The sequence below is a fragment of the Periophthalmus magnuspinnatus genome, chromosome 21, assembly GCF_009829125.3.
Source record: "Periophthalmus magnuspinnatus isolate fPerMag1 chromosome 21, fPerMag1.2.pri, whole genome shotgun sequence".
Taxonomy (NCBI): domain Eukaryota; kingdom Metazoa; phylum Chordata; class Actinopteri; order Gobiiformes; family Gobiidae; genus Periophthalmus; species Periophthalmus magnuspinnatus.
In genome coordinates this window covers 22117498-22131018 of record NC_047146.1, presented here as the reverse complement: position 1 = coordinate 22131018, position 13521 = coordinate 22117498, and the positions used below count along the sequence as shown (strand labels likewise).

General features: G+C 39.5%; 1 protein-coding gene across 1 annotated transcript in view; it reads right to left on the bottom strand.

Moving 5' to 3' along the window:
• Positions 1 to 2678, bottom strand: part of LOC117389172 (receptor tyrosine-protein kinase erbB-4) — a 336244-nt gene extending 333566 nt beyond the window's left edge. Inside the window, exon 1 of the mRNA XM_033986791.2 lies at positions 2275 to 2678. Within this exon, the coding sequence (XP_033842682.1) occupies positions 2275 to 2392 (118 nt within the window). The 5' untranslated portion in view covers positions 2393 to 2678. The remainder of the gene's footprint in view (positions 1 to 2274) is intronic.
• Between the last annotated feature and the right edge of the window lie 10843 nt (positions 2679 to 13521).

Sequence of the window (13521 nt, the reverse complement as noted above, 5' to 3'; positions counted from 1 at the left end):
ACAGAAAAAAAATGTCTCTTGTCTCCATCTGAAGTGTGACATCATCAAGTTATAGCATCAGAAAACCATTATTTGTTAGAAATTCGACTCATTTTGTCCCTGTCCCAAGCCTATATAAATTGTCAATCAGAAATGGCATCTGGTACAAAGCTATTTGCCAATTTGCTAAAAAAAAATGAACGAAATAGCTGCAAAAGTGTTATAAGATGCCAAAACATGTCCGATCATTTATGTATCGGATGCACAGTGGACAAAATGAGAACCAAAATGCAGCTATTTTAAACAAAAATGGTTCATTAACAGGTTACAGGTGTTTATAAAGTCATTAAAACACATCTATAATGCAGCAGATATGATATGAAAATTAAAAATATCACACAATTATTATTTCTATTCAACTATGAATCGCTGACTTCTACAAAGCATTTCACGAGAGACTCAAAATTCACAATTAGAACATGCAAAGTTAATATATTTTACACAGGAATTACACCAAAATTTTTGGACTACAGCCATATGGTTTTGTTATAGCAGCTGCATATGCACTGTCTCTAACAACACTGTATGACCAGAGCGATACAGAACAGAACAGAGGAGAGACTGTTGCAGACTTGGACCTTCTGTCAACACTAAAGCCCCACACTGCAGTTTTAGCCTCGTGTTTATATGAGCTTTCCAAAGTCTATGAACCCACTACGCTTCTGGCATCTCCGCGTCGACACAGGCAGCCTGTGGTTCACAATGGCTTAGTCTTTTCATTGTTTTGCTCTTTTCCACAAAAATCCATCTACTTGTTCTCTTCCACACGTAATCTTTTGGTTGTCTGTTTGCTCCGAGCACAGTTTAAAAGCTTTGGCATTTCATCCAGAGCACATGTCGGTCTTTTTTTCTGCCAGCGTCTATCCAAACTTCAATAGCCAGGTGTGGTAAATAGATTTCTGTTTTGAAAATGCAACATAATGCAACATCACCAACAGCTGTTTTCCTCAATAGCCATCATTTCATTTGCATCCCAGATGAGCCTGTGCACAACTGGTGGTAAACAGGTGAAATAAAGCAGGCATTGAAAGAAAAAAGAGGTAAAAATGATTGCAACATTCCTGGTTTTCTAATCTCTTTTTGACCATTATTCAAAGCCCAACAAAACAGGTGAAGTCATTATGATATTATAGAAAACAATACTATTCAGCCAATACAACGTTTAACCACATTTATCCTATGTCAAATCTTACAAAGGAACCCAACAAACTAGTTAATCGATTATACGCCTCTATGGAAAAGCATGTTAATTACAGATCCATGTCTTTTTTATGCCCAAATACATAAATCAGTCCACGATCGCAAAACGCGTATGAATATTTATTTCTCGTTTTGTTAGATTCAATTGGCAAGGTCTTTATATTTCCTCTACAAGATAGTGGGCTATAAAGCTGCTCAGTTTGAGTTATCTACAAGCCCCTCGCTCCACTGCCTCTCACCTGCCCTCTCTATCTCACACACAAGCTGGCAGTGAAGCGCTCCTATCCCCTCAGCTCCGTGCGTAAAACCGCGCGTGGCTGCGTTGTGCATTGTGCCTCGGTCTCCTCTGCGCTTAAAACACAAGTCTCTTTATTCCACCAAAGCACGTTGATTGTCAAACTGTGGTCCATGTTATCCCTGCGGGGGGGATCTCCATAAATGAGGAATAAAGTAATTTTACACTAATCCGCTTTGCTTTGATCCCGATTAGAGGATGCATATGGATGATGATTCGGGTTATAAGATTTACGCAGGTGACACGTGAAAACAATAGCCACAGCTTGTTCCCTGGAGTATAATTCCCATGAAAGACAGAGCTAAAATAATTGAAACACTGTCCTTAAACTCGGAATGCATTATAATATAAGTTGTTGACAGATTCGGGAATTCAATTGTAGGAGACAAGTGAAAGATGACCCAAGAGTGAAGTTTTCTGGAGCCCCTCCGCAGTGGACAGGGCGCTGATAACCAACAGGGGCACACTGGCTTGTTGTCTTGTGTGTACGTAAAACGACACGTGTGATTGATGATGGACATTTGAACATTTTTTTTTTCCACAGATTCAACAGTGCCGCTCTGTGCACAAAAGAAACAAAGCAGGTTCCTTCGCAGTGACCACAAAAAAACAAAAACGCACGCACCATTTTTGAGTAAAAGGTGAGGTGTTTTGCGTCTCACGTGTAGTTAAACACTTGGATATGACATTTTGCCTTGTGAAATATTTGTGATGTACATTGTAGGACCGCTTCCACTCACCTGATTGCGCGGAGCTCGACCCCAACAACAAGACGCAAGTGAGGCAAAAGCCGAGGAAACACAGTACGGACGTTGTCTTCATTGTTGCGCGTGGTCCAAGTATAGCTCCTTTTAGCATTCACATGTCCAGCAGTAGCAGCAGCGTATCCTTCTTCTTTTTGAATGAAGCCAGCAATGGGGACGATAAAGATGAAGCGCTGGATGAAGCCTGTTTGCGGGTCCGAGAGTTTGGGAGTTTTGACGCTTTTTTTTGTGCGTAACTTTACAACGTATCACACAGTCCGCCTTTCTCCTCGTTTATCATTCCATGAACTTGACGTGGTAAATTGACAATTACAATCGCGCCTTCTAAAGTGTGTCTTAAGAGTATAATGCACTACTCATGCCATTACTCCCCGACTTGAATACAGTATGCAGCTGGAGACTCGTATTCCTCGGACACGCCCCCTTGGCACAAAGTCTCCTCCCACGCGTTGTCCAATTGGTTCGCGTAAGCGTCAATCAATGCAAACCCCGCAAGTAATATCCATAGGAGCGCTCTGATTGGCTGGGTCAAGATGCTGGATTCATGAATAGAGCGATGCACCTGTCAGCGCGGACTCAGTGCGCGAGGCGACGGGGTATAGGTGTGTTGGGTGCAATAAAGTTAAACAGACGCAAAGGGATTTCCCATGTCAATTCACTACATAATCTAGATTTAAGTCTCACATTGAAGTCTTATACATAGAATCAAATGTCTCTTTATATACTACAGGCTTATGGATACAGTAATTCATGGCTTTTACATGTCAGCCAAAAGTTTAGGTGGGTTTTGTCCCAAGATTTCCATGTGTCATAACCCCCAGTTAGGGTGAACACCTCAAATTGTAGCCAAAATGGGAAGATTTGTGCGATGAGGTGGGACATAAAGACAATTTAAGCTCGCAGATATAATTCCAATACCGTGTTTATATTCTTCTTGCACTATAAACATATTTAAGCCATGTTATAATGCTGTTACCTCATCAAAAACACACCTGGAGTTGTGTTTTGTTTCATTCGCACATGTTATGTTCTGAGTAACCCTTTATCATTAGTCTGACTTCATCTCCAAAGCTCAAAATGCTCTGTTCTGCTCTCTGTTGTGATGTCATGAAGTGGTAGTTTTCAAGTTAACAGCTGGCTTTTATCTTTAGTTCAGTAGAGACAGGCAATTCCAGGGATTAAATGATTCTAGTGAAGGAGTGTGGAGTTTAAAAACACAACCATATGACGGAACAAGGTGGAGTGTTTTCGGTTTGACAGCAGATCTTAGCGTAAATATGCAGGGCTTGTGTGTTAAACATGTGTGAATTAAACAAATCACACAGGTACATTTGTGATGAGAAACAACATTATAATATAGATCATAAAATAGTGTAATATGGGCCCTTTAATAATTGAATTTTCAGTTTAACAGAATTCTACAGCAGAAAACTAAATTTTTTATGTATATTTAACTGCCTCTAACTTTTGCTCAGTATTAAAGAAATCATTTGTCATGTTGTATCGCACTTTTCTTTATGACTTATCACCATGCTTTATTCCCAAAGCCTCTCAATATCTCGGGATCCATTTCTCCATTGGCTGTTAATGACAAGTCAAAGTCAAATACAGCGTTTAGATAGGGATAATTTTTCTGCTGCTGAGGCATTTGTAACAGTGGAGCACTCTGACTTTGCAGTGGCAGGAAATAAGTTAGGGAGATAATGTGAGCGAGACAAACAGTGTGACAAAGGTTATTAGTTTGTACCGCACCAGCTGCTGCAGAACTCAGAGCACTTTTAGGGGCAAAACACCTCCTGGAGTTTCAATATGGAGGCACATCTGGGCACAGGGAGGGCACAGTACTGAACCCCTCAAGTCCAAGTCCCACATGAGAAATCATAAACACGCAGAGAATGGTAAATTAAAATAGCAAAGATAAAGTGATTTGCTGAGGGAAATATACTCAAGAGTTTAGTCACAAGTTAAAACCCACAGTACGTAACTTTTAGACAAAAAATACACTAGAATATAAGCTTTTTTTAATATTCTGAGTGGGCTTACATCTTCACAAACCTACAGTGCCTCCTCCTGCTTGTTTCCATAGAATTGTTGTTATTTTGGCTATAATCTTTCACAGTATGGCATAAAACGTACCTGTCTCCATGGAGAATGTTCTGAAGTAAAATATGTTTAACTTTGTATTCACATGGAATCAATGAAATCATGTAGGTGACATGCCAATTCCAGAAAGTTACATACTGTACCTTTAAATCAACAGTATTATGGTTGAAGATTGGTCCCATGATCCTATGATGCTATGACCATGAAAATAATTTATTTATTTATGTTATTACTCCTGTTTAGTTGAGAAATAAAAAGAGATCTCATCCAATCTCTGAATTTCGCATTGTGATGTACAATTTTAAGTGTTATAAGTGTAATACAGTGTTCATAGAGTAATATGCAGGAATCCTATTTTTAATTCTACCTTATGTCAATGTTAGTAGAAATTGTGGGAGGCAAGACATCTGGTGTAAAATCTATTAAGAAATTTGCTCTGCCGACGTCAGAAGGAACATGTCTAAGAGAGATTTAGAAAAGAGGGGAATATTGCATAAACTACTGATGAACATCAAAGCTTCATTTACATCTAAACCACTGCATGTGAAATGATCCGCTCCATCACTCTGACTACTGGAAGGTCACTCCTCTTGAGACAAGCCTGTTTTTTCTACAGCGCCTTTAAGTGAACACACACTCACAAGTAAATATGTACGCACAAAAGCATACACACACGCACTGGGTTTTCATGCTTCTTGGAAACTTTACATTAATTTACACTCATTTCCTCGAGACTGATCCTAACCTTAACCATAGTCACTACTTGCTTAACCTTAACCTAAACATATTTCAACCCATGTCTGAACTTTAAATGATGTTATTGATTTAATAATAAAAGGACCGTAATGGAGGCAGATCCCCACAAATTGAGTGTCTAAACAGATTTAAGTCCTCACAATGTGATAAATCCCCGCCTACTCACGACCTGTGTGTGTCTGAACTTTCCCAAGCACCTGGAAGAACGGGCACTTTCACTTTGAGCAGAGTCGAAAGGTTGTGTTGTTTTAAAGCTCGGTTGCTGAATGAATAGCGCAGTGAACTGTGAGGGGCACTTCTTGAACCGCTGCTGCAGTGCTGACCCTTCACCAGTGGGGGGCAGTGCGGCTCTTGACCTCACATGTCACAGAGGCAGCAGAGCGACGCAGCAGGGAGCGGTCCATCCGAGCTGCCAGGCCTGACTCCCTGTGTGACATTGGCTGCAGATCACACACACGAGCTTTATTAAATATTCCTCTGCACAAATTAACTCTAAATATCACTGACACCGCAGGTTTATCAGTAATGTATTAGCGGAAAATGAGATGGTAATTCGGCTACTGTTGACTTATTCTTTACTCATTTTCAAATATGTAATAAAAAAAACGCACCAGTGGCTCAGAGGGAAGAGCTGTCGTCCTAGTAAAAGCAAGACTATCTCATTCTTGATTTTTATGCCGATTTGTGGACAAAAGGCGAGATTCAACGTTATTTTTTCTGATGTTTTTGTCTAGTGCCCCATAGGCTGAGATGTTCAACCTGTAGTCACGTGTCCAAAGAGGATGTACTGTAAACATTGGTAAGACTAAAATTTAAAAGGTATTTTAGCAATCCAGAGCAAACTTGTGATAATTGGACTTACGCCTTGTGTAGTTATGTGCAGTTTGTGATGTATTAAGGAGCCACGGTACACAACGGGAACTTTTGAAGGCACCCTCCGTTTAATCTGGTTCACAATAGTACAAAACGGGATTAGCATGTGCCGCTATTGGTCGGTCCAGCCCCGTCCTCTTTCCAATACTGGATTTACAAAGGACAAAACAACATACTTGATTCACAAAAGTACAAATTAGGATTATCGTGTGCCGCTATTTGTCGGTCAAACCCATACTACAGGAAAGAAGATAACGGAGAGTTAGCATCTCCCGCACTTGTTCACATGAATAACTGAAACCAACGGACCACCATCAGAGCTCAATATCAACTTAAATACAAGTAAAATATAATTGCAGATGTAAATAAAGGCAAAAATAATAACAAAAGAACACTTTAATCATAGGATGGCAATAGATGACTGACGTCTTCCCTATACTGGATTTGCATAGGGAAGAAACAGCGGTGAAACCCCGAATTTATAGGGCAAAGGGCAAGGCGAAGTTCACACGAAGAAGAAACGAAAACACAGAAGAAGAGGCTGGAGGACCAAGGCTGGATATGAAATCAAACGGCAGGTATGAGCAAAATTAATAAACAAAAGCACCATTTAGTGTAATTATACATATATAGGAGCCGGTTACAGATGTTATGGACTCTATAGAAGTGTGCTCTAAAATATAATGAAAATGATATAGTAAAAATAGCCTAACGTAACGTAACGTTTGTAATGTAGGAGTCTATAAAAGCAGCTATTTTCTAGACTTTTCTCATTTGACTCCACTACAAAACTACTTTATACCACTCGTACACCTAGATAAATTGATGTTAAGGCATGAACCTGAAGTTATAACTAATTTACCAATGCATCGCTTCTTAAATGTGAAAAATCTCTCCTGTTTGAAGTTCGACAGTGCCATCTAGTGGTAAAGAACACTAAATACTTCCCGCAATGGCACTTTCTTAGTTTCCATCCCAGCTGCCTCTCTGTGTGACACTGGCTCCCCATCACACACACACACTTTATTAAATATCCCTCCACAGAAATGAGCTTTTAATAACACTGACAAGGCAGATTTATTAAGAAATATGGAAAAATGAGATGTGGCAGCATGTTACTGAGGGGGGAGCCTTCACTCTAAATACGCCCCAAATGACTCCCGTTTATCATTCTGAGTGCCCAAAAAATCCAATTTGTGTTTTTTCATTATACTTTAAGAGGCACCTCCTGACAGCTAATGTTGTCAATTAGGTAATCCATTCCTGCGGATTTTGGAGAGGGGCTTCTCATGTTCCTCTCCATCACTAATTCAATACATAATGTCCTGATTTGTTTAAGGGATGAGAGTTTGCTGCTGCAGAAGGCAATGCCAATAAAAGCGCCCGAGCACACCAGAGGCTATTGTTGCTCATAATGATGCCAGATACACAATGCTGGAGTTATGAAGCGATTTTTTATCACGCGCCACATTGTTTTGCTCGGCTGGTGACGCGGTGAGTATAAAGGCAATCTCTCCAGGCAGCTCACACTTAGATAAAGCCCCGCCATGATGAACGGGCGTAGCCATATGTTACACAGTTTAGGTTTTAAATAGGTGCAGGGTACTGATCATTTTCAGCACCGCAAGGCATTCAATCAACTTCATTATCCCTCTTTCTAATTCATAGCCAGTTTTATTTTTTCCAGATGAAAGATGGGAGCACATCCTATAGTCGCTTTTACAGAACATCACAGTGTGTCATATAGTCCATTACTAGCTGTACAGGGAAGGTTCACTGAAGGGGAAAAGGCACTCAAAACATTATATTGAATGGGATCAGAAGTTGAAGAAACTTGTTACAAATGCGTGCTCAGCAAATGACTGAATCTGGATTAAACTTTAAAATGTTGTGTTGTTTGTCAGTGTCATGAGTGTGAGGACAAACTCTTCCCACATCAACGGCAATGGACAATTTCAATATGTTTTATTACCTGTCCACAAGATGGCAGCATTGAGTAATTTGTTCAACGTCAACATGTTAAAGGATGCCCTGCTATACGCTTGAACTGGTTTGAGCAAAGTTTAGACCTGATGTAGACTTGGTTTGGCCACGTTCTAGTCCTGGTTTAGTCCTGGTTTAGTCCTGGTTTAGTCCTGGTTTAGTCCTGGTTTAGTCCTAGTTTAGTCCGGGTTCGGTCCTGGTTTAGTTCTGCTCTAGTCCTGGTTTAGTCCTGGTCTAGTCCTGGTTTAGTTCTGGTTTAATCCTGGTTCAGTCCTGGTTTAGTTCTGGTTTAATCCTGGTTCAGTCCTGGTTTAGTTCTGCTCTAGTCCTGGTTTAGTCCTGGTCTGGTTCTGGTTTAGTCTTGGTTTAGTCCTGGTTTAGTCCTGGTCTAGTCCTGGTGTAGCCCTGGTTTAGTTCTGCTCTAGTCCTGGTTTAGTCCTGGTTTAATCCTGGTCTAGTCCTGGTTCAGTCCTTGTTTAGTTCTGCTCTAGTCCTGGTCTAGTCCTGGTTTAGTCCTGGTTTAGTCCTAGTTTAATCCTGGTCTAGTCCTGGTTTAGTCCTGGTCTAGTCCTGGTTTAGTCCTGGTCTAGTCCTGGTTTAGTCCTGGTCTAGTCCTGGTTTAATCCTGGTCTAGCCCTGGTTTAGTCCTGGGCTAGTCCTGGTCTAGTCCTGGTTTAGTCCTGGTTCAGTCCTGGTTAGTTCTGCTCTAGTGTCCTGGTTTAGTCCTGGTCTAGTCCTGGTTTAGTCCTGGTTTAGTCCTCGTTTAATCCTGGTCTAGTCCTGGTTTAGTCCTGGTTCAGTCCTGGTTTAGTCCTGGTTTAGTCCTGGTTTAGTCCTGATCTAGTCCTGGTTTAATTGTGGTCAAGTCCTAGTTTAGTCCTTGTTAAGTCCTGGTCTGGTTTAGTCCTGGTTTAGTCCTGGTCTGGTTTAGTCCTGGTTTAGTCCTGGTCTGGTTTAGTCCTGGTTTAGTCCTGGTCTGGTTTAGTCCTGGTCTGGTTTAGTCCTGGTTTAGTCCTGGTTTAGTCCTGGTCTGGTTTAGTCCTGGTTTAGTCCTGGTTTAGTCCTGGTTTAGTCCTGGTTTAGTCCTGGTTCTGATCTGTGATGTGTGTTAGTGTGAATGTGAAGTTGAAGTTTATTGTTCCAGTAAACATATTTTCAGGCTCAGTAGACCACACTTGTAAATAGCTAATTAATGATATGACACAGAACTACATGGCTGTACGACACATTGTCTAAACTCATGATGTATACAAGTCAGTGTTTTGCAGTACTCGCTGTTTCAGTGAAAGCAATTTACGTACCTGCACTTGTGCTTATTTACACCTCAGCTAAATGCAACAAAACCACACTTTTATCACACAAATTTATTACCAACTTCTTGATGACAGATATCACCTCAAGTCTTCTGTCATGGCTCAGTGTGTTGTTGTTATCTTTCAGAAACAATCACTTAGAACCAAGACGAATACAGCCCTCAACAAAATAATTCATATTCATTTTTGCGATGCCAGGCCTGCAGAAACTCAGAGGCATTTGTTATTGTCAAAACAGAATGGTTTGTTGGATAGATAATGCTGAAAAGGCAAAGCAAACAGACAATCAGTGCAGCTCCGAGTGCCATCACAGACAGTGGTTTATGCGCAAATGTGCCGCACAATCGATATTAGTGAATATGCAACTCACTGGTAGGACATTCATGGTAATAACTTTGATCAGAACACTATTGGAACTCAACAAATGCTCTTACCGTTAAACGTTTGTTAAATTGTAAAAGGCAGAACTCCAGATTAGAGACAGACTGATATCGATGTATGTACTTTTAGCATATCAGCTATTGGCCTTACACTTCCAGCATAGACCGATATTTGTTTGGGTCAACCAGCTGCCTAAAGAATATGCATTATTTGAACAATTTTGTCCAAAGAGGGCACCGTACAAACAAAACTGATTTCTTAAAAGTTTGCAGGGAAATGGATGAGTTTGCATTAAATTTAAATGACATAATCTGGGGAAAAACATCAACATATCAGCCCAAAAATATCAGCAAAGCAGATATTTATGTCCTCTACTTAAGTACGTGATTTCGTAAAAGTATTTGCTACTCTCCACCTTTGATAATTACTCTTTCTACATAGCGACAGCCTCTCCTTTCATAATGACAAGTACAAACAGCCATAATGAGATTTCTCAGCTTCCGATTCCCATTGATTGTATCTGTGCAGTTGTCACCTCAGCCTGTGTGTTGTTCTACAGATAAACTCACAGTCATTTGACATGTTGACTGATAAAAATTCAATCAGCTCCGCCCCCCCACACCATCACCACCGTCTTCCTTCATCATTATTCACTACTAATGGGCCCCGTTTGAAGACTAGAGCCACAGCGCATCGAGTCCAGCTGTAACGGTATCATAGCCAACGCACAACTACACAATCCTATGTCATCTCTCATTAAGCCTCTTGTTTTAAAAAAAAAAAGATATTTGTTTGACCAAAGCACAGCGGTGAGGCCTGATTTTCCTGAAGTTTGTTGTAATGTGCAGTTCACTGTGCGGCGTCTCGCGGGCTCAATTTGGACAAAATAGTGATCGTATCCAAAATCCATTCTCGTCGTATCCCCGGCTTATTACGTTTTTCAGTCTTTCATCTGTCTTAGCGTATTCACGAGCGTTGGCTATTATCAGCAGTGAAAACAGAGCCATCTTGCAGCTATGGGCCTCTGGTAGGGTTCACCAAGATTAAGATTCAAATTACAAACCCATCGCTTTAAGAATATTTGGTTTTCAAATATAATGAGAAGTCAGTTTGTAGATGACAAAATGAGTAGTAATATTAATCAAAACACTATAAATCTTACGCTACTTGACATATAGTCTCCTACTAATTGTTATTCTGTATCATTACTTGCTCAAATGAGTATTTCGTTTTCAGTTTCCATTTCTATCTGGGTATTTCGCAGTGTTTTATTGTTTTATTTTTGACCCATACAGCATCTCTCAGGTTTCATTATGAGAGAAATAGTGCGATGCAAACTAATTTAGCTACGTAGCATTCGCATCAGTTTTTTTTCCCTAATTTACATGCGAAATATGAAAAATTGGGATTAACTACTCAAAGCTGTATTAACAAATAGTTCCTACGCGTCGTACCAGGAAGTGAGTCACACGACAGAAATGACATGTGACCGTCTAATTATAAATACGCCACTGCAGATGTTATGGGAAAGATGGTGAGAGTTAACGGTCGTCACGGTTTTCTGTAAAAAACGTATACCCAGGTAGCAGCGGTGGAAGAAGTACTCAATTTTGTTACTTAAGTAAACGTATAGACACTGGAGCAGAAAATAGTCAAGTAGAGGTAAAAGTATCGCATAAAAAATCTGTTTAAGTAAAAAAAAATAAATGTAGTGTATTTCATGCAGATTTTGAGATCTAATAAAACTTCAGATGTAGTGAGTTTTATAAAGATTTGTCAATAGAAATTGTTTTTCCAAGATATTTTCATTTGTATATTTTTGTTCAGTCTATGAATATGTTAAAAATAATCTTAGACTTTTCAGTTTATCTCAAACAATAATGAAAATACTTTTACTTTTCAGTCCTGTTCAAAAGTATAGTGGAGTAAAGGAGTACAAATACCTTAAATACAGTACTTTACTACTTTTACTTTGTTACGTTCCACCGCTGCCAGATAGAAATTGATACTAAAACTTGAACTGAACCAAATTTTGATACTTAAAGATAAAAAATAGGATAATGTTGGAGCTTCTCTGAATATCAAATAGTGATTATTATGTGATAAAAACTATTATATAAATTATTGTGTTGTTCATTTAGGTACCAATTTGTGTATGTAGACAGTATATAGAGTATCCTTTTCCTCCAAGGTACCTACGCAGCTCTGAAAAACAAAATAACACACGTAGCAAATATTTCCATTCACTAATGAGACATACAATATAGCTTTTCACTTAAAAGAACAAACTTTCATGTGAACTTTTCCCTCCTTTAAAATATTGCTCCTCAAATATATATATATACATTCATATTTTTTTAGAGTAGCAATCCCATCTCCATGGCGCTACAAAATGAGCTCCTCAGTCAGTGGACATAGCACATTCGTCAGCACAACTCCACTATTCAGATCTTCCTCTATGGCAGCCCGCATTTGGCCCTAATGGGAAACAATTACACAGTCAGTGGCTTCTTCAGTGACTTGTGATGAGAGCCGCTCGCCAGGAAAATGGCGACGTAATCATGTGTGTGTAATGCTGCTTATTGCTCAGTGGGCTGACCTGGTGCAAAGACAGATATAGCAGTTCCACTTGACAACATTCAGCCACTACACAAGTCCGATGACCATTTAATGTTGAGAAAGATACTCATTACCTGCGCCTTACGAACTCCAATTCCCTCTAAATGTCAAACTAATTGCGCAAATCCCCCACAAAGCCAAAATAATCCCTCACACTAGTGTTTTCGGGCTGCATGCTTGTCTGAAGAAATGACACAAAACCTGAGTATGATGGCCACAGTCAGGTACACAGAAAACTGAGAAAGATACTGTGATTTTTGTGGAAAAAGGTGTTGGGCTGAAGTGAAAAAGTGACTAAGATTCATGAATGTGGATGTAGATGAATGGAACTGTCATTATAAAAGCAAGAACAAGTAGTTTTCTCATTTCTACACAAGTGCAATTATATAAGACTGTCAGTGCAGTACTACGGTAATAAGTAGTAAAGTATTGTACTTTAGTAGAATTTTTAGGTATCTGTACTTTACTTAAGTGCATTTTACAGTGGGTACAATATACTATATACTTTTACTTCACTACATTTGAGAGCAGGTGTCTCCACTACATTTTTAACTGGACTGAAAAGTAAAAAGTACTTTTCTTATGATATGACTTGAGGGGTTATTTTTACCATGTTTGTGTAACATCCTGACTAAAGTTTTCAAGTTCAAGCTTCATAAGAAAAAATAATAAATTGATTCTTATTGTTACTGCGGACCAAAATATGTATCGTTTTAATCAATATCACTACATTTAACAACACTTGTGTGAAATACTTTTACTTTTAACTCTTTAAGTAGATTTTTAAACAGGTGCTTTAATACTTTTATTTAAGTAGATTGAGTACTTCATCCACCACTGCTGTTGATAACTTATTTTGGTTAAACATAAATGCACAGGCCTAATCTTGCGGGTTTGCGGACAGATGTAGAAGTACTCATTTTCAAATACTCATGAATGAAATGATGTATACAATTTTTAGCGGTGTGGGTAAACATTTGTACGGCTTACCAGTTTGCCAGCGCAGAAGTTGCTGGTTCAATCCTGGAGGACAAAAAGCCATCTTGTTCGGCATGTCCTTGTAGCGTTAAATGGGTGTGGTTTTTCGTTGTGCAAGTGTAGGCGGTGCTTTATGTTTAAAAACCTTTGAAAATCCTGTCTCTCCCTCTCTCACACCATGTTTGTGTCTGTGTATCCAGCCGGGGTCCTCCAGACA